At 40.7% G+C, this 25,532-nt stretch overlaps 1 protein-coding gene across 1 annotated transcript in view; it reads right to left on the bottom strand.

The window, feature by feature from the left end:
• Positions 1-4,696, bottom strand: part of klhl14 (kelch-like family member 14) — a 54,370-nt gene extending 49,674 nt beyond the window's left edge. Inside the window, exons 1-2 of the mRNA XM_046358012.1 lie at positions 4,520-4,696; positions 2,726-3,629 (exon numbers count right to left, since the gene is read on the bottom strand). Coding sequence (XP_046213968.1) covers positions 2,726-3,606 — 881 coding nt within the window. The 5' untranslated portion in view covers positions 3,607-3,629; positions 4,520-4,696. The remainder of the gene's footprint in view (positions 1-2,725; positions 3,630-4,519) is intronic.
• Positions 4,697-25,532: the final 20,836 nt, after the last annotated feature.

Here is a 25,532-nt window from a genome sequence, read left to right as displayed (position 1 = left end):
CCCAAACTTGAAACTGATGGAACATCTCTGGAGAGACCTGAAAACTGCTGTGCAGCAATGCTTCCCCTCCAACCTGAAAGTCTTGAGAGGATCTGCAGAGAAGAATGGGAGAAACTCCCTAAATACAGGTGTGCCAAGCTTGTAGCGTCACACCCAAGAAAACTCGAGGCTGTAACCGCTGCCAAAGGTGCTTCAACAAAGTACTGAGTAAAGGGTCTGAATACTTAAGTAAATGTTTTTTATTTTTAATACATTTACAAAAATTATGTTTTTGCATTGTCATTATGGAGTATTGTGTGTAAATTGACAAGGGAAGAAAATGATTGATGATGAATGATGAATGATGATAACATTTTTGAATAAAACTGTACAGTAACAAAACGTGGAAAAAGTCAAGGGGTCTGAATACTTTCCAAATGCACTGTAACTGTATTCTATATGGAAGATTTAGATAACAAAATAATGTTTCCCATCATGGTGGAAAATCCATATTGGCCAATGCTAAATGCCAATACTATATTACAGTAGATCACAGCTGTAACGTCTTAACAATCACGCGTATGTACATGATAATACTTCCTATGTATTTGGTAACAACATGTTAATAATATTGTAACCTCTAAATACAGAAAATCAGCTTTGTAATATCACAGCTGTTTCTTTCTCTGAATTTATGATAAAGCTTTCAATAAAGCTTGTTTTTCATTCGGTTTCGGTCTAAAGAGGGTTTACAGCCTAAAGATATCTGTTCAATTAGGTGTGAACTCATCAGAACCTTTCTACAGGGTGCCAGGGTTCCATACAGTGAGGCAAATAATATTATGACTGGACAATACACAGTAGATCAACTACTACATAAAATATTGCTATTCCATTGGCAAAGACTCTCCATGTGATAGTTCTGAGCCAATTGTGCAGCGTATTCTTGAGCTGTGGGGTTGGTTTGTGAAACACAATTTCAGGGCCACATACTTTACTGTACATTGAGTCCGGTCATCTAATTAAGTGCAATGCAATTAAACAACTAACCACAAAGTAACAGTCGTTTAAACAACATTGGCCATTAATTCCAAGCATTTGCATCCGTTCTCGTTTTACGATTGACTAAATGACCGCCCTCTCATGCACCCACTTGGATACTGGCCGACTCGTGTTTTGGGGGGTTATTCTCACCTGCAAATGGCCACTAAACATAGATAAGGCTAATTCATTGAGGGGAGAGAAACAGTGGATTGTGATATGAATATGAGCAGTCTAGACCCTAGATCTGTGCTGTGTCTGGACCCATCTATGGGTATCTCACTGAGACTACGAGGCAATGGCTACATGCTACAGCACATGCAGGCCCTCTCCATTCCACATAACTTTTTATTGGATGTATTTTTTGGAGTACTTTCCAAATGCACAGTAACCATTTTCTATTATGGAAGACTTGGATAACAAAATAATGTTCCCTATCATGGAGAAAAAGTCCATTTTGGCCAACGTAATATGAGCTATATCCAGTAGATCATAGCTGTAACATCTTAACAATCATGTGAATGTACATGATAATACTTCCAAATAATAGTGTTACCTCCGAATACAGAAAATCCGCTTTGTAATATCACAGCTGTTTCCTCTCTGAATTTATGATAAAAATGTTTATTGGATTTCCACTTATGTGCTCTATAAAGATATTGTGAGAAAGAAATAGTGAAATTACCCTGGTAAATAAATAGCACCCCACATCTGCAAGAGAATTGTTGATTTCTATTTTCTACAATACTGTGCGAATATTTTTCCAATCATATAGTCTACTGTTTCTGAATGAAGCAGATAACGTTAGACAAATATAAAAGTCAAAATTGCTCCATAATACTTGAGACTTATAAAAACTAAATTGTGTTCTATAAACAACGGCATCATAAAGCACTGCCAATCAATCATCTTCCTGTCAACATCCTGTCCATTAATTATCTCTGAAAATGCTCATCATGACAAACAGACCATAACAAGCATACCTGGCCATGCAGTACTGTATCTCCCATGGTTGTGTACTGTAGGTGAGGCAGACCAAGCAACTTTCCTAAGTATGGATCACTCAGACCTATAACTCTATAACCCATGAGTTGTTTTCCATTCTTTGCTCATAAAGAAATATACCTACTGGTTGTGTATAAATAGGTTACAAGTGATATAGGTGATATCTACCCAAGTTATGTCAACACAAATGTTCATGTGCTCTTATGTCATATTTTTAGTTATGAGTGACCTATATATTTTTGGAATATATAGGAAATAAGAATAATTTCTTATTTCAGAAGAAATGCCTGAATGTACTGTACAACTATTGACTAAATGTATGTTCCTCCATATGTTATGCACTTAAAACCTTTACAGAGAAAAAACTATTTTACCAAGAGTAACTAAGTTATATAGTGTAGCGTTGGAATTGAGATGGTATGCAAAATAAGGTAGACCATTCTAAAGCATCCTCACTAACCCTAACCTTATGCAAGTATGCAATATTAGTACCTTTACTAACCTTTGCTAACAACATCTTACACACCACTCCTAACCCTTGTGTGTGTGTGTGTGTGTGTGTGTGTGTGTGTGTGTGTGTGTGTGTGTGTGTGTGTGTGTGTGTGTGTGTGTGTGTGTGTGTGTGTGTGTGTGTGTGTGTGTGTGTGTGTGTGTGTGTGTGTGTGTGTGTGTGTGTGTGTGTGTGTGTGCCTGTCCTCACCTGCTGGCTGTGGTCTGCCTGCAGTGCTGTCTGAAGGGCATCAGGTGGTAGTTCATGGCGTCCATCAGCAGCTTCTGGCATACAGGGTCACTCCTCATGAAGTCAACCGACTGCACCCTCTCCACCAGCTCTGGGGCCGGGATGAGGGCGAAGCGCAGCCTCTTCATCAGGTCCGGGGCGTAGTGCATGCGAGTCTCCCGGTCATGCTCCAGCCAGAGGACCGACATCTGGAAGAGGGCCAGCTCCGACTCCACCGGGGGCGGCAGAGCATCCAGCATGGCGCACATCTCCTCAAAGTTCAGCAGCAGCACATCTTCCACCAGGTATTTGTTGGCCAGCTTCTTGGTCTCGTCCAAGCCGTGCAGAGCCGCGATCTTGCAGATCTGCTTGTAGTTCTGCACAGAGATCTGGTCGTTGAGGAACTGCACGCTGAGCTTGGTGATCTGAGGGACGTTGAGGATCTTGCTGACCGAGAGCACCTCTTCCACAGTGTCCAGGGAGAGTGTGACATTGGCAGTGTACAGGTACTCCAGCACTAGCCGTAGTCCGATGGAGGAGCAGCCCTGAAGGACCAAGTTGTTGATGGACCGGGGGCTGGCCATCAGCTTGTCATCTGGGGAGGAAGACGGGGTACCACTGCTCCCCTGGTCTTTGTTGTTGTTGTTCCCCTCGTTGTTGAGCATATGACTGCTGGAGAAGAGAGACCTGAAATACTGTGAGCAGGATGCCAGCACGGCTTTGTGGCAGTGGAACTGCTGTCCCTGGGCAGTGAGAGTCACATCACAGAAAAGCTGTTTCCTCCATAGCAGGTTGAGCCCGTGCAGCAGGGTGTCACTGTGTGTAGGGTCAAAGGTGGAGGTTCTATCACCGGATCTGGACATGACTTCCTGACTGTTAACGCCACCTAGGCAACAAATACACCATGCAAGCCATTTAGCCTACCGCCAGCCCATTTATTTGTGAATAACATAACATGATATCATCATTACAGTCAGGATGGAATTGTCTCTAATACCTTCACGTTATACCGAGCAAAATGGTTAAATGGTGGATATACACACGACTGAACTTGGAAACCGTCATGCTGCTCCCTCCGATATTATTCTACAGTGAACAATATCGTTCAGTCCGGTATCATTTGAACTTTGGCTCAGGTCGGAAGAGAAAACAAAAACGAATAGTCCCAATAATGTGCTATTCCCTTGATATTGTCAGTCGTTCAAGACAAGATCATTTTTAATGGACGCTGTTGTTTGAAGCGCACTGTCAAAACAAAATATTATAGGATATGCTGCATCGCCTTATTTATCTTCGATAACGCAATTTAAGTTGTTGGATAAGAGGAAAAGGCAACCCCTACGGTGCCGTGCACGGATACTATGCAGCATTCAGCTAACACTTATCGTTCTCCTCTTATCTTGCTGCACTCCCACAATGAGGAAATTTACACATCCACAAATGCACGCACGGAGTGATACAAAAGCAATTAGTTTGTCCCACACACAGTCGACATCATCACTGTGCGTGTGCGTTTTCCCTTATACCTGAGTTACGACTATTCAGACTTGAGTATCCGAAATTATTAATTCAATGCAGCTATCCCTCAAATATAAATTAAACACGCACATGGGTATGTTACTGTATAACGCCAAACATGCATTTACTGTATGAAATATGTTTGTAAACTTGTTATAAGCGTCCTGTACTACCTCGTTTCATAGTCGCCACATTTTCTAAAGCGCCTGTCACAACTAAATGATGTGAGCAGCTTGCTTGAGAACAAGCCAAACTTACCTGACTTACGATCTTGACAAAAAAAGAAAGTAAAGCTTTAGGTTCCCAATATTCTCACTTGGCTTTCCTTTGTTCTCCTTTTTCTTTTGCTGTATTCCTTTCCTTTAAAAGTCTATGGTCGGTGCCTCAAAATAATGATTGATTTCAACTCATAAAGTCACTATTTCAGGTTATTTGTTGACGTTGGTAATTTGTTCTTCTGAATTAACAAGAAGTGTGTGAGTGTGTGAGAGGGAGCTGTGCTTTCTGCAAGAGAAGAAGAAGAAGAAATATACGTGTGACAAATTATGCTACCAAGAAACAACACATCATTATCCTTGGGCCTGGGGCTCAGTGAGTCGTAACGAGAGTAATAGGAAATCCACGGTTGGGGAGAGAAACGGTCGTGCATGGCCGGTGGAGAGAGACCATGCAGGGGTATGGATGCTGAAGAGACTCGCAAAATTATGGCTCAAGGCTATTGTAAAAACTGTCGAGCGTAAATGACTGCGATTTCAAACATCTATGGAAGAAAGAAAAGAGAAAGGGGGAGAAAAACCGAGTCTTTCCCTCGCTGTTATAGAGAGAACCGTCAAGTTTTAGTGCGCATTGCTAATTAGTCAATTTCTCTCTGCCTTCACAGCCCGACGACTTTGCTGCTGAGCTGAAACTGCTAATTTCTGGGACCAGCCTTTTTTTGGCTGTGAACTGGATGGATGAATGGCTTGTCTCGCACAAATGACAAAAAGGCTGCCTTAATCTCCATCACCAAAATAACCCCTCATCTCATTCTGCTCCTGCTAGTCCTTCAAAAGATGCTCTATACAAACTTTAGTGCTTTATATGCATCACATTTGAACATAGAGTATCGTATTACATGTATAATACTTGTCAAAATTGAATTATGAAACATATTTTTCTGTTTGACAAATCATAAGGCCATCATTCCAGTAACCAGCCACATTGTATCAACTTAAATTCCTATGCATAAAAACATCCATTATATTATTATCTAAAAGCAGAAGTTAACTTTCAGATACTTGTAGCTTGATAGACTAATTATTGTGGCATGGATGTAGTCCTGCATGGATATAGTCCTGCTGTAGAGCCTACACAATAAAAGGGATGAGTGTAATATGAACCGGACTCACATGATCCATCCTGTGTGGATAGGTTTGATGTAAGTAGATACTCTTTCTATATATTCCGCCTACACATCACAGCCCATGCAAAATAGGCCTCAACCTATTTTGACAGCATTTGTAAGTCATTTCACCTTATAGTTGGTGTACAGATGCACTGTCAACTTGGATAAAGACACACCACATATTTGTCTGATATTTGGTCTTTTATAACTCATATTCAGGTGGGTCAATGAGTCAGCCATCTTCAAGGCCTCAATGAAGGAGCTCTTGAACACATCCACTGTTATGAGCATGTTACATACAGTGCCTTGCGAAAGTATTCGCCCCCCTTGAACTCTGCGACCTTTTGCCACATTTCAGGCTTCAAACATAAAGATATAAACGTTAAAAAAGTTTGAAATATCCAATAAATGTCGTTCCACTTCATGACTGTGTCCCACTTGTTGTTGATTCTTCACAAAAAAATACAGTTTTATATCTTTATGTTTGAAGCCTGAAATGTGGCAAAAGGTCGCAAAGTTCATTGGGGCCGAATACTTTCGCAAGGCACTGTATGTTAAAAAGCCATACATAATTATGTTTCTAAAAGTTTTGTTGTAACACTACACGCATCTTGGGAGGTAACATCTTATGTCCAGAACGGTCTGGTTCAACTTTTTGGTGTTTCCACTATGTAGTACCGTATCTTATCACTTACAATTCAATTGTCATTCTTAATTGACTATATGCTGCATTAAAATGGTGCCTTATCACAATTGTCATATTGAGGGGCCATGTGTAACGAAGCAAGTCAATCAAACATGTATTTCACACAAAGTAAACAGTGAAAACAAAGCCTTCAAGCAAATCAATTTCAAATGTGTTAAAGCACTTATTAGGTTGGGCTGAACTGTCAATTAAATGAAGAGCTCAATTGGAGCAAAAACCTGCACATCCAGTTGTCCCCTGGGACGGGAACTGACAGATACCTCCTCACAAGTTTGAAAATGACAGATAGGGATAAATGGGCTTGTTCACGTACTATGAAATAGAGTAACACCACAGGCAACCATCAGATAATAGCAGGCCACGCAAACAGTGGGTTTATAACGTTGTTCAAAGATAATCCTTCTTGATGCCTTTTGATGGTTGAATGTTTGACAACAGGACAGGACCACTTCTCAACTCAGTGTGGTGTATAAGATAATGTTGTTACCAGAGCAATTTGTTCTTGTAAAGTGGAACCAGGCCATCTGAGCATCCTGCGTACTCATCTGGTGCTTTGGCTGTACATGTTTCAAGCAATGTCCATCACTAGATATTGTTAAATGAATTAGTGTTTTATCATGTTAAAACACAATCATTTTGGTTATACTTCAATCCTTCCAAAGGACTCAACATACAGTATAATCACATTTTAGTGCCTAGCTATAACCTATTTTGTGGTATGTCTGGGACTATAATATTTGCCAAAGAAAATACAACAGTCAATTAGGATGGCATTACTCAAGTCTCAGGCGAGCCATTCTAGTGCTATGAAATGACAATTTCCAACTCTTTCAGCTATTTGTAGCAACTCAGTCTCCTGAGGCCACTGGTCTTCAAATTGCAGGGCATTTATATGGTGGTAGGTTGTTACAGTGAGGAGAGGGGGAGGGAGGAAGTGTGTGTGGTGGTGGTGGGCGGGGGGGTCAGTCATCAGACAAGAGAAGAGTTTCTGGACTAATTAAACCCGTTGAGACAGAGAATCACAGTACAGTGATTTACAACTCTCTCTATACCAGTTAACCCAACTCATATTTATCTGTCACATTCATATTACATACACTGTACCGTATGTATTCCTTGAAGAGGGAATTACAATCTATTTTATGGAAGGTAATTGAAAAATAAGATTGAACACTATATCCACTCTGTTATCAAACAGAAGCAAAATGCTTTTACAACCACCTCAAGACATAATTCCAATATCAACTTACTTCTGTTGACCTTCTGTTGACCTCCTGTTGACCGGAATATCAACTTACTTCTGTTGATCTTCTGTTGACCGGAATATCAACTGACCTTCTGTTGACCGGAATATCAACTGACCTTCTGTTGACCGGAATATCAACTTACTTCTGTTGACCTTCTGTTGACCGGAATATCAACTGACCTTCTGTTGACCGGAATATCAACTTACTTCTGTTGACCGGAATATCAACTGACCTTCTGTTGACCGGAATATCAACTGACCTTCTGTTGACCGGAATATCAACTGACCTCCTGTTGAACGGGATATCAACTTACTTCTGTTGACCGGAATATCAACTGACCTTCTGTTGACCGGAATATCAACTGACCTTCTGTTGACCGGAATATCAACTGACCTTCTGTTGACCGGAATATCAACTGACCTCCTGTTGAACGGGATATCAACTTACTTCTGTTGACCTTCGGTTGACAGGAATATCAACTTACTTCTGTTGACCTTCGGTTGACAGGAATATCAACTTACTTCTATTGACCGGAATATCAACTGACCTTCTGTTGACCGGAATATCAACTGACCTCCTGTTGAACGGGATATCAACTGACCTCCTGTTGAACGGGATATCAACTGACCTCCTGTTGAACGGGATATCAACTGACCTCCTGTTGAACGGGATATCAACTGACCTTCTGTTGAACGGGATATCAACTGACCTTCTGTTGAACGGGATATCAACTGACCTTCTGTTGAACGGGATATCAACTGACCTTCTGTTGAACGGGATATCAACTGACCTTCTGTTGAACGGGATATCAACTGACCTCCTGTTGAACGGGATATCAACTGACCTTCTGTTGAACGGGATATCAACTGACCTTCTGTTGAACGGGATATCAACTGACCTTCTGTTGAACGGGATATCAACTGACCTTCTGTTGAACGGGATATCAACTGACCTTCTGTTGAACGGGATATCAACTGACCTTCTGTTGAACGGGATATCAACTGACCTCCTGTTGAACGGGATATCAACTGACCTCCTGTTGAACGGGATATCAACTGACCTTCTGTTGAACGGGATATCAACTGACCTTCTGTTGAACGGGATATCAACTGACCTTCTGTTGAACGGATATCAACTGACCTTCTGTTGAACGGGATATCAACTGACCTTCTGTTGAACGGGATATCAACTGACCTCCTGTTGAACGGGATATCAACTGACCTTCTGTTGAACGGGATATCAACTGACCTTCTGTTGAACGGGATATCAACTTACTTCTGTTGAACGGGATATCAACTGACCTTCTGTTGACCGGAATATCAACTGACCTTCTGTTGACCGGAATATCAACTGACCTTCTGTTGACCGGAATATCAACTGACCTCCTGTTGAACGGGATATCAACTTACTTCTGTTGACTTTCTGTTGACCGGAATATCAACTGACCTTCTGTTGACCGGAATATCAACTTACTTCTGTTGACCGGAGTTCTGTTTACCTTCTGTTGACTGGAGTTCTGTTGACCTTCTGTTGACCGGAATATCAACTTACTTCTGTTGACCGGAGTTCTGTTGACCTTCTGTTGACCGGAATATCAACTTACTTCTGTTGACCGGAATATCAACTTACTTCTGTTGACCAGAGTTGACTTATTGATGTACTGCTTATGTATGGAATATATGAATGTGTTTTGAGCTTTAGTGTGAGCTCTAAGGCTGGGGCTAACCCTAGTAGTGGTTTTCAGTCCTGGTAATTGAGAACCACAGGGTATGCAGGCTTTTGTTCCAGCTCAGCTCACCTGATTGAAATAATCAACTAATTATTAGGACCTTGATTTGAAGAATCAATTCTGTTTGTGGTAGGCTGAAAGAAAAGCTGACACCCTGTAGATGTCAAAGACTAGGGTTGCTGCCCACTGCTCTTCTACATAGAGGATATGCAGAGAAAGAAAACATATTTTGTGTGAAATATGTAGGAATGGTTAAGAAATGTGAATGCGATACGCTTTGTGCATCTCAACAAAATGTGAACTAAGCTGTTTACTTTTGTGAAAGATATCACTAAATATATTGACGCTCTTACAATGTCAATAATGGAAATAACATTGTGGCGATAGGCATATCAACAGCAATACATAGAAATACCGAAATAATACAAAACTGCTAAAATGATTACCGCCCAGAATGAACAGATAAAAGATTAAAGCATTCCATCTAATCAATCCCAATGAAACAAAACATGGAGAATCTATCTGGAAGTTAAAGCATAACAAAGTCTACCAGGCATAATTCATTTTGCTGGCTGCTGCAACAGCAGCAGAGGGTATGCTAAGATAGAAAGTATTATTTTCCTAAATGGAAGGTGTCAGATGGTCACGGAAATGTGATCGGCTGTTCAAGATCACTGCTTCCCATCTGCAATTTGTGACGTGTGAAAGATTCAGCCCAAATGTGCTCACAAACCGGAAATCCTCAGCACTTTCTCTTATCATGGAAAAGCAAGATAACCAGCTGTTTACAGATCACAGAACATATCATATTAATATCATGGAGAGGGTGATATCATCTTGTTTGTAAAAAATATTTTGTTAACTAAGTGTGGTGGTATGGCAACCTTGGATCAGAGGGAAAGTTCTAATTTAGAGATTTTCAATGTAAGTGTTCTAGGTTAAAGACTTTATATTCCTTTCTCCAAAAATCTTTGGAAAATGAATAAAATATGAAGATATTGCGATGCGAAGCACATTTCTAAAATGTGGCAAAAAAAAACATTTTTTTTTGTGTTTGATCACCAACGCTATCCATTTTAACGTGCATAAATTATACACATCAAATAGTAATTCCATGGAGAATGTCTGTTGTACATAACATGTGTACAATTCATGTTTTATGAATTCAGTTACTATTGATTTAACAGCTTTCATTAACAATATGATAGCAACTGCAGTTTTTCCCAGGTGTAACCTCAAATTACCTCTGCATCTGATGTCTACTGTAAACTCAAACACTTTCCTCTTTATTTAATCACTGCAGGCTTTCATTGTATTTGATAAGAGTTTCCCTCCTGTTGGAGGGATATTATTAGTGTGAGTAAAGGCAGTTCAAGATAAAGTGGGGGACAAATACAGTTCATGGTAAGGAGGCCCAAACACATCCCCATTCACATCAATGGGGCTGTAGTGGAGCAGGTCGAGAGTTTCAAGTTGTCCTCGGTGTCCACATCACCAACAAACTATCATCGTCCAAACACACCAAGACAGTTGTGAAGAGGGCACGACAACGCCTTTTCCCCCTCAGGAGACTGAAAAGATTTGGCATGAGTCGCCAGATCCTCAAAAAGTTCTACAGCTGCACCATCGAGAGCATCCTGACCGGTTGCATCACCTCCTGGTATGGCAACTGCTCGGCATCCGACCGTAAGGTGCTACAGCCCAGTACATCACTGGGGCCAAGCTTCCTGATGTCCAAGACCTATATACTAGGCAGTGTCAGAGGAAGGCCCAGTCACCCAAGTCATAGACTGTTCTTTCTGTTACCACACGGCAATCGGTATCAGAGTGCCAAGTCTAGGACCAAAAGGTTCCTTAACAGCTTCTACCCCCAAGCCATAAGACTGCTGAACAATTAATAAAATGGCCACCCGGACTATTTACATTGACCACCCCCCTCTCCCTTTGTTTTTACACTGCTGCTACTCACTGTTTATTATCTATGCATAGTCACTTTACTCCTTACCCCTATGTACAAATGACCTTGACTAACCTGTACCCCCGCACATTGACTCGGTACCGGCTACCCCCTGTATATAGCATCATTATTGTTATCTTATTGTGTTACTACTTATACATTTTTTTACTTTAGTTTATTTAGTAAATATGTTTTTAACTCAATTTTTTTAAACTGCATTGTTGGTTAAGGGCTTGCAAGTAAGCATTTCACGGTAAGATTGTTGTATTCGGCGCATGTGACAAATGCAATTTGATTTGATTTGATTCACTGCTCCAGAACCTTAAGCATTGTTAACTGTCTCCGATGCCAGTTTCACCAGTTCAATCATCTCCACTCTGCACAGTCTAGTCACAAAAAGAGCAGTTGGAATTTGCTGGAGACAAACTATTCCAGTTTTAAACAAAGTCAGTTATTGGCCTGCTCTGTTATTGAAAATGATCCATAACCATGGGAAGGAAGTCCCTCATTTACACAGTGAAAGGTGCGGTTGTCTGTACAGCACCAGCTGCTAATACATCACTGTAAGGAGAAGTAAAGCTGTGATGTATATAAAATGATCAACTCCTCTAATATGTGGACGGCTACAGTACAGGTTTCATGTCAGCGAAAAGTTAGTGTTGGTACTCATCTAAAGTCTACCGTGTATTAATTCTACTGCTGCCGTTGGTAACTCTGGGACCATGGAGAGGGCCTGCTGCTGATTTTTGAAACCCCCAGATCCTCACACATGGCGGAGTGTAGGCACCATAGACACAGACACGGCTCACAGAGTCAGCCAGCAGCCGGGAGGTGAGCAGAGAGAAGAACAGGCGGTGTCCCCTCCAGAGTGAACACAGGAGCGTGTGTGTGTGTGTGTGTGTGTGTGTGTGTGTGTGTGTGTGTGTGTGTGTGTGTGTGTGTGTGTGTGTGTGTGTGTGTGTGTGTGTGTGTGTGTGTGTGTGTGTGTGTGTGTGTGTGTGTGTGTGTGTGTGTGTGTGTGTGTGTGTGTGTGTGTGTGTGTGAGAGAGAGAGAGGGAGCGAGGCATTCTCAAATGACAAAAGGAGAGTGGATGAGCGATAGAGGAGGGAAAGACAGAGGGGACTGGGAAGTGACACAGAGGGAGGAAAGACTCACCTAGGGAGAGGCTACTGGGACAGGAAGAGGTGTGGTGGAGACTGGAGAGGACATCAAGGTGTGGAGGACAAAAGGGGCCAACCAAAGCCACGGTGGTGTAGACTAGTGTGGTGTGTGAGGGCTGGAGACTGGGGGGAGAAAGGGGGTGCCAATGTGCAGTCTCCCCCGCGTGATGCATCTACCTTCAGGGTGGCAGCAGACGTGGAGTGGGGTGCGGTGGAGCAAGCACGGGCTCAGTGGCGCGGTCACCTAGGGACGCTGGAGCTGCTGTTGCACGACTGATAGTTATTCCTTGGGAGAATTGTAAGATGAGCCCCATTGTATTAGCAAACCCCTCACTACCCCACCCCAAATTGTATCAATGCTGTTGAACCATGAATGTATTTTAAGGGATGCAAAGAAAATGTGGTATCTGCAAAACAAATGCTGTATTTCCAGTTTTGGTAAGATGTTTTTTTAATTCCAAATTATAGAATCAATCATTTAAATGGAACATACAGTCCAGTCCCTATAGTATTCATGTCAATTTAAACCAGTGGTGGAAAAGTAAAGTAAAAATACCTTAATAGAAAATGACTCAAGATAAAAGTGAAAGTCACCCAGTAAAATACTGGTATTTGGTTTTAAATATACTTAAGGATCAAAAGTAAATGGAATTGCTCAAATATACTTAAAGTATCAAAAAGAAAAGAAAAAGTATAAACCATTTAAAATTCCTTATATTAAGCAAACCAGACATCACAATTTTATTTTTTACATTTTTGTTGATGGATAGCCAGGGGCACACTCAAACATTATTTACAATCACAGCATTTGTGTTTGGTGAGTCAACCAGATCAGAGGCAGTTGGGATGACTAGGGATGTTCTCTTGATAAGTGTGTGAGTTTGACCATTTTCCTGTCAAAAGGTAACGAGCACTTTTGGGTGTCAGGGAAGATGTAAGGAGTAAAAAGTACATTATTTTCTTTAGGAATGTATAGTGAGGTAAAGTAAAAGTTGAAAAAGAGAAATAGTAATGTAATGTACAGATACCCAAAAAATGACTTAAGTAGTACTTTAAAGTATTTTTTACTTAAGTACTTTACGACACTGATTAAAACCATAGTAGTATGAAAGGGGATGTATAGCAACATTTTCTATCATAAAGCAGAGTTTGGCTGTGATACAGGACAGAACTGATATATAATATATAACAGACATAGTAAATGCTCTTGGCACCGAGGACCTTACACACGATGTCATATTGATTCGAAAATTTCTCAGACATTATGCCTTTTCATTTTTTGTATCTTTTAGAATATTCTTTGTGGCTAATTTTGTCAGCACTCCCAATTATTCACTCCACTGACAAGTAAAACAAATGGGGACCAACCAGTGCATTCTGTATTATCTACACCCCTTGGATACCCCAACAATGATTAATACAATGGCAAGCTGCTATGACCAACCCCGGGGACAAAACTAAACATAAGCTCTCCCATTTAGAAGAGCTCTTTGATAGAGAGGAAAATACTACTTCCTGCTAAATGAGAGGTTATAGAGAATGATGTAGTCACCACACAGTCCGTGAGGTCATCCTTGCTGATGATGTAGTCACCACAGTCCACAGCATGGATGGACAGACATGCTCAGTCTGGTTTCCGACCTTAGAATGGATATAGGTCCCATTACAAGACCTTATTAATATCATCAGGTTATTACCAGGTTATTGCTCACACCATTACATTGATAACGCTCTGGTGGATGGCAGGAACAATATGAATACAACCTGACCGTAAATATACAGTACAGTACATACAGTGCCCTTCATAGCACAGACTGTCCTGTCCTGTACATCATGGACATGCATCGATGTCCAGCAACTCAGGCAAGGTCATCACTGACCAGCACAGAGGCATGGTACTGTACATACAGGCGCATAGGTAGCACAATCCCACATAAAGAGCACAGCATACACAGACACAACACAAACACACATAACATAAATATAACCCAGGCTCAAGGTACAAGCACACAATCACAATACCAACACACAAGACAAAGTTTGAGGGGTTTTGGTAAGAGTCGCCAATACACATCATGCAGATCAAGTTTTACCTTTATAAAAGGATTACTTGTAACTTGTTGAATTCTTAGATCAACCAAAAAACGCAGTGACTCTCTTACACTGACTCCATGCACACTCACTGAACTCTACCCACACACGCACACATACTTACTCCATACATTTTCCCTGAGACCCAAAAGTACTGGTAACATTTTAAATGCTTAGCAGGACAGTTGAATAGTCCATTTCACGTACTTATCAAGAGAACATCTCTGGTCATCCTACTGCCTTTGATCTGGTGTACTCACTAAACACAAATGCCTCGTTTGTAAATGATGTTGCTGGAGTGTGCCCCTGGCTAAATAAAAATAACAAGAAAGTTGTGCCGTCTGGTTTTCTTAATATAAGGAATGTGTAATGATTTATACTTTTACTTTTGATCTTATGTATATTTTGGAATTTAAATATACTTTTGATACTTAAGTATATTTAAAAACAAATACTCTTTGACTTTAACTCAAATAGTATTTTCCTGGGTGACTTTCACTTTTACTTTAATTTTCTATCAAGGCATCTTTACTTTTACTGAAGTATGGCAATTGGGTACTTTTTCCATCACACACACACACACACACACACATATCGATGTCACACGCTGGCACATACACACACTTTCACACTCTCCACATATCCTGCTGCTACTGTGTTTATTATACAGGCATATCCTGATTGCCTATTCACTTTTACCCCTACGTATAGTAACAGTCAAAAGTGTGGACACACCTACACATTCAAGATTTTTCTTTATTTGGACTATTTTCTACATTGTAGAATAATAGTGAAGACATCAAAACTATGAAATAACACACATGGAATCATGTAGTACCAAAAAAGTGTTAAACAAATCATAATATATTTCATATTTGAGATTCTTCAAAGTAGCCACGCTTTGCCTTGATGACAGCTTTGCACACTCTTGGCATTCTTTCAAACAGCTTCATGAGGAATGCTTTTCCAACAGTCTTGAAGGAGTTACCACTTGTGCTGAGCACTTGTTGGCTGCTTTTCCTTCCCTCTGCGGTCCAACTCATCTAAAAACAATCTCAATTGTGTTGAGGTCGGGTGATTGTGAAGGCCAGGTCATCTGATGCAGCACTCCATCACTCTCCTTCTTGATCAATTAGCCCTTTCACAGCCTGGAGGTGTGTTTTGGGTTATTGTGTGGTTGAAAAAAAAAGTATAGTCCCACTAAGCGCAAACCAGAATAGGACGACGTATTGCTGCACTATGCTGTGGTAGCCATGCTGGTTAAGTGTGCCTTGAATTCTAAATAAATCAGACAGTTTCACCAGCAAAGCACCATCACACCTCCTCCTCCATGCTTCACAGTGGGAACCACACATATGGAGATCATCCGTTAACCTACTCTGCGTCTCACAAAGACACAGTGGTTGGAACCATAAATCTCAAATTTGGACCTATCAGACCAAAGGACAGATCTTCACCTGTCTAATGTCCATTGCTCATATTTCTTGGCCCAAGCAGGTCTCTTCTTCTTATTGGTGTCCTTTAGTAGCGGTTTCTTTGCAGCAATTCTACCATGAAAGCCTGATTCACACAGTCTCCTCTTAACAGTTGATGTTGAGATGTGTTTGTAACTTGAACTCTGTGAAGCATTTATTTGGGCTGCAATCTGAGGTGCAGTTAACACTAATGAACTTATCCTCTGCACCAGAGGTAACTCTGTCTTCCTTTCCTGTGGCGTCCCCATGAGAGCCAGTTTCATCATAGCGCTTTATGGTTTTTGCGAAAGCACTTGAAGAAAAGTTCAAAAAGTTCTTGGAATTTTCCAGATTGACTGACCTTCACGTCTTGAAGTAATGTTGGACTGTCATTTCTCCTTGAGCTGTTCTTGCCATAATATGGACTTGGTCTTTTACAAAATAGGGCTATCTTCTGTATACCACCCCTACCTTGTCACAACACAACTGATTGGCTCAAACGCAATAAGAAGCAAAACATTTTTTAACAAGGTCCATCTGTTAATTGAAATGCATTCCAGGTGACTACCTCATGAAGCTGGCTGAGAGAATGCCAAGAGTGTGCAAAGCTGTCATCAAGGCAAAGGGTGGTTATTTGAAGAATCTCAAATTTAAAATATATTTTAATTTCTTTAACACTTTGTTTTACTATATGATTCCATATGTGTTATTTCATAGTTTTGATCTCTTCACTATTATTCTACAATGTAGAAAATAGTAAAAATAAAACCCTTGAATGAGTAGGTGTGTCCAAACTTTTGACTGGTACTGTACATTTACATATGACCTCAACTACGTCGTACCCCTGCACTTTGACTCTGTACCGGTACTCCTTGGATATAGCCTCATTATTGTTATTTATTGTGTTAGTATTTTCTACTATAATTTGCAAATGTTTTGACTTTTTACCTCTGCATTATTTGAGAAAGGGCTCAAAAGTAAGCATTTCATGGTAAAGTCTACTACACCTGTTGTATTCGGCGCATATGACAAATACATTTTGATTTGATGATTTGACTGTATTGGCAGGCAGTTTTACAATGGGATATGAAAGGCTTTGAAATAATTTTGGATCACTTTTTCCCTCCCTTCTAACATCCATTAAAATAATGTCACACCATGTTTATTAAATCTCCACAGCCGGATTTGACATCAACAGAAAGAGGAGTGGATGTTTTTTCTTTAACAGCTGTAATTTGTTTTTCCCAATCGCCATGTTGATTTCTGCTCATTATACTTTGGTTTCACACCGGTAAGTGAGCAAAGTTTGGATTGATTGACTCTAATTAACAACAACAAAATTGAGAGCCATGGATTTATTATCATGCTAGCTAGCCACAAATGTCACAGACTTTCACAAATGATTATCCTGTTAAGATGAATGTATTGGACATCAAGGGAGTGTGGAAACACAGGGAACATGTAGTATTATTATTATCAACATGTAGTATTATTTGCGTGATACATTTTGTTTGGCATGTTTTTTACGTGTTGGTCACACGTTGCAAAAGTAGCCTGGAAACCTTATGTGCAGATTTCTAATTTCCTCTCAAAAGTCTGACTGAGAATTAACAACATGAATATATTGGTAGGCCTGCAAGATTTATATTGTTATCAATGAATGGAAAGTTATGTACTATCCAAACTTCCGTTGTCTTCTCTAAAAATAAAAAAAGAATACAACTTATAAATGGTCTTCCACTGAGATGGTGGAAAGACAGAAAATAGAGGCGTGTTAGTTACTTTCAATGTTTTATTGTCACATACAGCAGTTAGGTGCCGTTTTAAAAGGTCAGCCACAGTAGTACGGCACCCCTGGAGCTCAATTAGGGTTAAGTGCCTTGCTCAAGGGAACGTCGACAGATTTTTCACCTTGGGTATTTGAACCAGCGACCTTTCGGTTACTGGCCCTATGCTAGTCTACATGCCACCCTTTTAGAGAACCCTCTTAGACATAAGGTTGCAGAGGAAATGTATATTATAGGAAACTTTTGAAGTTTACCAGTAAACTACCAGAATTTTGCTATCTTTCAAGGATTTTATGTAATCTATCTCAAGACATCTAGTGTCCCTTTTGGGTACTTCAGATTATCACAGGTGTCTGTAATAGTCTCTGGCCCTCTGTGAGGCCTTGAACAAGATGATTTTAAAATAAAGAATAGAATGACAAAGCTGTAAAATACCATTGGTGTTTAATATGAGGGTTTCAGCAAGAAATATCCTTTATTTATATATATTTTATTTTATTTGACTATGTCAATATGTATTTGTTGTCGATATTTTGCCATCAAACTGGTTGAAGTAGTGAAAGAAGTCAATAGTTGGAAGAGTTGCAGAGTTCATTGAAAATAGTGGCATTGTTAATTAGGCTATTTTCTATCTACTGGAAACTCATGGACAATATGAATAAAGATATAATAAATGAATACGATAAGAATATATACTTTTACAGTTAGTCAAGCATAAATTACCAAAGTTACGATAGATTGCCATAGATTTTCTGTTAATTACCAAAATTACTGAAGATTCCGGTAACTTTGCTTGGCTGCACTGTCTACACAATTACAAGTCTAAAAAGGTTCATCTAGGAACCTACAGTAGCAATTGGTCCTCTCTTTGTTAAGCACAGACCTTATTCCTGTTGTGTCTACTAAAACTTGGCAGCATCTCCCTCATTGATATGTTAGACACAGCTGCATCTCCAGTCTATTATTTCCTTGCCTCCATGAGCTTTCTACTGCTCTCAACTCCAGCCATTTTGAAACTAGCCTGGTCTCATAGACAAGACATAACATTAGTAAAGTCATTCAGGGACACTCAAATGAGTAGGATATGTTACATTTGGTGTGGTTACATAAGACAGAAGGTCACTTACAGTAAGTTGAGGCAAAATTGTACGAATTGCAATTCAAAACGTATCATACGAATTGTAATTCGTAACATATCATATGGAAATGGATGATGTACATCGACAAATTAATACATGCAATACTAAATGTAACATATTATACTAGTTAGAGTGGCCCGGATATACATTTACTATGTTACGTCTACCCCTAAATCCAGGTTGTTGAAAAACATAACCACTTTTTCTTCCTGTAAAACTTAGTAAAAAGCCTAATGGCACACACAGAAACAACTCTTTTTAAGTGATGGTCTCTCATGAACAACCAGAGAGGAAGGCTTTATGGGACAAGGAGCAAACTGACCCCCATTTTCCATGATCCCAGACAGACAGTATTAGACTACCTGTAAATCAGTTCCTCCCACCATATCTTTACAACCCGTCTGTTTGAAATAGTGAAAGCCCCTTCACTGACTGTGACATGTCACAAATTATGGCAACAATAAAAATTCCTCAGGTACCAAGTGTGTGTGCTGTTTTATGTTTGCAAGACATGCTCTTAATTTTGTTTGCTCATCATAGACTTTACATAATAATACCAGTGTGTATATAACATGTAATAAATGTCAACTATTGTACAGTAGGCCTACATGTGTATATCTCAGTTGTCAAGCATTTTTTCCATCAATATCTCCACACACTACAGTAGTGCACACACAAGTATACATCAGTACACCCACTAAAATGTAGCAACATTCAGGTGTGTGTACCTTGAGTCTAGCCTCCAGACAAATGTGATGACAGCCGGCGCCGGTTCAGTGTCATTTATTTGGGGGATTGATTAGATGCGAGGAGAGGAGATGAATGTGTTGGGGCGGTGCCTTCATTTGATATATTGCCATATAATATTTAAGAGATAGCAGACAGTCAGTGCATTTTTCAAAACACTCCCATGTCCTCAAGGTGCTTTTAGAGAGTGAACCGGTTCCCACCTTAGTAAGACGCTGATCTGAATCACGGTCTTAGCACCGTTAACCGATGTGAGCGTCTTAGACATGTCTGTTGAGGAATCGGATGATACAATACAACAAAATAGCAAGGTTCCTCAACCAAATTTGTCCCGTGGGTGATTTTCTTTGACCAAAAAAATCTATTTTGAGGGGGGGCACATAAAACACCAAAAATACCAGCAAATCCGCTCCAAGTGATTTACATTTTCGAAATCTGTTCCAAAGTATTCCCATGCATAATAAAGAGATATAAGTGATCGTATACAAATATAAGCAAGGTTTGAAATATCATTGTGCTCTTGGGTACATTTTTTATTTTGGGGGCAATTTCAGCAGAAATGTTGCAGATCGGAAGGTTCAAGTCCTTCGTGAGACATCAATGGAGAATGGAGTATGGCAAGAGGAAATGGAAGAATGATGATTTACTGGGGAAGATAGGTTGATCTGTGGCTGTCTGAAGGGTGGAATTCATGTGTGTTGGAATAATTATATACACAAATGCACAGTGTAAGTGTTTGAGGTCCTTCAATCATGTCGATGGTGGGGATGTGATTATTGTATGTTTTGCTTTTCATTATTTATGTTTTGTTTTTTGGCTTCATGCTGTGCTGGTCCTGGTAGTTATGGGTGCGCTCGCTTCCACGCCTGCGCGGGTGTCGGGCAGGGCTTGGTTTTTCCCGGCTGTGGAAAATCCCTTTGGACCATGAGCGGAGCCTTGCCGGCGTCTCAGAAGGGTGGGGCGAGCGCACCCTCTGACCAGTACACTTGCTGTGGGAGCGGCCATTTGTGTTGTCTATATTGTCTGTATTTATTGTATTGTCTGTATTTATTGTATTGTTTTTAATTAATAAAAATATATTTTTGTAAAATACTGTATTATATCTGTTGGGGCTTCTTGCGGTCAATTTGCATGTCTACAAATTATTTGTCATTGTGTTTACGGCCACCTGACTATCCGCTCAAGAAAGAAAAAACGGCCCTTGGCTGAATCTAGATGATGATCCCTGATCTATAGTAAATGTAATTGTTACCCTTTACATGTGATGAAAATAACACAACTTAGTAGTATTGCACCTAGGGTGCCTCCTTCCCCGAACAGGAATATCTTTAAAGGTCCAACGCAGCCGTTTTTAACTCAATATTAAATCATTTCTGGGTAACAATTCAAAATAAAATAGTATTTGTCACATGCGCAGAATACAACAAGTGTAGACCTTAACGTGAAATGCTTACTTACAAGCCCTTAACCAACAATGCAATAACGAGGCTATATACAGGGGTTACCGGCACCGAGTCAATGTGTGGGGGTACAGGTTAGTCGAGGTAATATGTACATGTAGGTAGGTATAAAATGACTATGCATAGATAATAAACAGCGAGTAGCAGCAGTCTAAAAAGAAGCTGTTAAAGAAGCCTTTTGGAACTAGACTTGGTGCTCCGGTACCGCTTGCCGTGCGATAGCAAAGAGAACAGTCTATGACTAGGGTGGCTAGAGTCTTTGGCAATTTTTAGTGCCTTCCTCTGTACTCACTACGGCCCAGTAGAACCAGTCAGGATGCTCTCAATGGTGCAGCTGTATACATTTTTGAGGATCTGAGGACCCATGCCAAATCTTTTCAGTCTCTTGAGGTGGAATAGGTGTTATTGTGCCCTCTTCACGATTGTGTTTGTGTGTATGGACCATGTTAGTTTGTTTGTGATGTGGACACCAAGGAACTTCAAGCTCTCAACGTGCTCCACTACAGCCCCATTGATGATGCCTTCTTTTTCCTGTAGTTCACAATCATCTGCTTTCTCTTGATCACGTTGTGGGAAAGGTTGTTGTCCTGGCACCAAACTGCCAGGTATCTGACCTCCTCCCTATAGGCTGTTTCATCGTTGTTGGTGATCAGCCTATCACTGTTGTGTTGTCTGCAAACTTAATGATGGTGCTGGAGTCATGGGTGAACAGGGAGTACAGGATGGGACAAAGCACGCACCCCTGAGGGGCCCCCATGTTGATGATCAGTGTGGCAGATGTGTTGTTGCCTACCCTTACCAACTGGGGGTGGACCGTCAGGAAGTCCAGGATCCAATTGCAGAGGGAAATGTTTAGTCCCAGGGTCCGTAGCTTAGATTGTCATTGAAACAGAAAGCCCATAAGGTTACCTTTCAGAATAGCTAAAAAGCTAATGAGCATGTCTCAGCTTAGAATGACAGGGGCCAATTCTAAGACTAACACTGTGCAATATGAGACCCAAAGCCAAGTTGCCATGGTTTTTGATCAATTTGTGGCATTGTTGACATAACCCTGCTGAACTGACTGGCGAATGGCCAGTCAATGAATAGCATTCTCACATAGGTGTTCCTTTTGTCCAGATGAGAAAGGGCAGTGTGGAGTGCAATAGAGGTTGCATCATCTGTGGATCTTTTGGGGCGATATGCAAATTAGAGTGGGTTTAGGGTTTTAGGGATGATGGTGTTGATGTGAATCATCACCAGCCTTTCAAAGCACTTCATGTCTACAGGCGTGAGTGCTACGGGTCAGTAGTCATTTAGGCAGGTTGCCTTGGTGTTCTTAGGTACAGGGACTATGGTGGTCTGCCTGAAACATGTAGGTATTACAGACTCAGTCAGGGACAGGTTGAAAATGTCAGTGCAGATACTTGCCAGTTGGTCAACGCATGCTCGGAGTACACGTCCTGGTAATCCGTCTGGCCCTGCGGTCTTGTGAATGTTGACCTGTTTGAAGGTCTTACTCACATTGGCTACGGAGAGCATGATCACACAGTCATCCGGAACAGCTGTTGCTCTCATCCATGCTTCAGTGTTCCTTGCCTCGAAGCACACATAGAAGTAATTTAACTAATCTGTTAGGCTTGTGTCACTGGGCAGCTCGCAGCTGGGCTTCCCTTTGCAGTCCGTAATCGTTTGTAAGCCCTGTCACATCCGATGAGAGTCGGAGCCAGTGTAGTAGGATTCAATCTTCGTCCTGTATTGACACTTTGTCTGTTTGATGGTTTGTCGGTGACCATAGTGGGAGTTCTTAGAAGTGTCTGGGTTAGAATCCTGCTCGTTGAAAGTGGCAGCTCTACCCTTTAGCTCAGTGCGGATGTTGCCTTTAAATCATGGCTTCTGGTTTGGGTATGTACGTACAGTCACTGTGGAACGACGTTATCAATGAACTTATTGATAAAGCCGGTGACTGATGTGGTAAACTCCTCAATGCCATTGGATTAATACCCAAACATATTCTAGTCTCTGCTAGCGAAACAGTCCTGTAGCTTAGCATCTGCGTCATCTGACCATGTCCGTATTAAGCGAGTCACTGGTACTTCCTGCTCTCGTTTTTGTTTGTAAGCATGAATCAGGAGGATAGAATTATGGTCAGATTTGCTAAATGGAGGTCGAGGGAGAGCTTTGTACCCATCTCTGTGTGTGGAGTAAAGGTGGTCTAATTTTTTCCCTCTGGTTGCACATGTAACATGCTGGAAGAAACAAAGTAAAACGGATTGAAGTTTCCCTGCATTAAAGTCCCCGGCCACTAGGAGCACTGCCTCTGAATGAGCATTTTTGTTTGCTTATGGCCTTATACAGCTCATTGAGTGCGGTCTTAGTGCCAGCAGGAGTTTGTGGTGGTAAATAGACAGCTACGAAAAATATAGATGAAAACTCTCTTGGTAAATATTGTGGTCTACAGCTTATCATGAGATACTCTATCTTAGGTGAGAAAAACCTTGAAACTTCCTTAATATTAGATTTCGCACACCAGCTGTTATTGACAAATAGACACAGACCTCCACCCCTTGTCTTACCGGTGGCAATTGTTCTATCTTGCAGATGCACGGAAAACCCAGCCGGCTGTATATCATCCATGTCGTCGTTCAGCCACGACTCAGGGAAACATAAGATATTGCAGTATTTAATGTCCCATTGGTAGGATGGTCTTGAATGGAGCTAATCCAGTTTATTCTTCAATGATTGCACGTTGGCCAATAGGACGGATGGTAGGGGCGGGTTACCCGCTTGCCGACTAATTCTTACAAGGCACCCGGACCTGTGTCCCCTGTATCGGCGTCTCTTCTTCATGCAATGAAGGGGAATTGGGCCTGGTCCGGTGACAGCAGTAAATGCTTCGCGTCCGACTCGTTAAAGAAAAATCTTTGTCCAGTTCGAGGTGAGTAATCGCTGTTCTGATATCCAGAAGCTCTTTTCGGTCATAAGAGACGGTGGCAGAAACAATATGTACAAAATAAGTTACAAACAATGTGAAGAAACACACAAAATAGCATAATTGGTTAGAAGCCCATAAAACTGCAGCCATTTCCTCCGGCACCATTCTCATTACTCTGATTGTTTTCAATTAAAATTGTCAAAAGAAACAAAGGAGCAAAGAGCAATTTCTTAAGCAAGAATCTTGCCAGAGGTTTCTGGGAGTGGTCTGATTGGGGAGAGGAAACTGAAGACTAGCTGTTATTGGCAGAGGTTTGGAACTCCATTTCTTATTGGTCTATTAACTAATTTACCTTCTGGTGATGTCACCAGACAGGTCAGAACTCCGTCCCATCAAAACAGGCTGACATTTCAGGAAGTCTTTTCAAACACCAAAAGGGCATTATCATAATTTTCACAATTTCACAGTATTATTCCAACCTCAGTGTGGAAATAAATAAAACACAGGAAAATCACATTTTGACTGCACTGAGCCTTTAACTTTAACTCTATCTGTCTTTATATTTAAAAAGACCAAATTATCAAATTGAACACACACTTTAAGATGCTATTCTATGACAAAGCATGAACAAGGACATGCTAAGGAGGAAATGGAGCTTGTCTTGCTAAAGTCAATGGTGATGTCAATGTCTCCCTCTCAGCTTGTTGTTTCATACTGCCCCCCTCTGTCCTGGCTGGCAGGCAGGGAGGGGACAGAGGCTTCGGTGCCATCAACAAACAAACAACGTCTCTATCAACCACACAGCGAACCAGAAGACAGCAGACCTGAATGGACCAACAGTATCCATCACCTGGCTGAGTGACACTGTCACTAGTTCTTGAGTTGAGTTCAAGAACATCTTGGTGAGAAAATATCATACATAAATCCAATGGCCATCTCCATAGCCGAATAGCTCATTTACGCCATAGTTTGAAATTGTATCATCACAATAATCTAATATAAACAATGTTTTCGTACAATATTTGTATCACAAATTTTATCAAACAGAAAAATCTAAATGTAATAAATATTAATGTGCCACATCATTAGTAGGCATATAAAGCAATGGGAACATGCTTGATGAAATAATACATTTTCTCCTACAAATAAATACTATGTGGGATTCAGCCTAAATTGAAAGCAGCGTTACCTGGGGGTTCTTCAGTTAGAAAGCCAGTAGGATACTGCACCCGCTACACAACATTATTTTATAATGTGCACACTATTTACCCCTAGATTGCTCCAGGCTAATGTCTCAATAATTTTTACTCCTTTTTTCAGGTCCTTCACACAAAGGACTTAACTAATGATCCATGGACAAAATGAAGCATTTAAATTTATTCATTAATCATTCATATCCAGCTCATTGAAAATGCTAAACTTCCACAAAATGAAGATTGAACATTGAAAAGTGATTGAGGGAGACAGCTTTCGAGGAGAGCACAGAGTGAGAGAG

The sequence above is a fragment of the Oncorhynchus gorbuscha genome, linkage group LG08 (assembly GCF_021184085.1).
Source record: "Oncorhynchus gorbuscha isolate QuinsamMale2020 ecotype Even-year linkage group LG08, OgorEven_v1.0, whole genome shotgun sequence".
Lineage (NCBI taxonomy): Eukaryota > Metazoa > Chordata > Actinopteri > Salmoniformes > Salmonidae > Oncorhynchus > Oncorhynchus gorbuscha.
The sequence above is the reverse complement of the archived record's forward strand: the minus strand, read 5'-3'. Positions and strand labels throughout refer to the sequence as shown.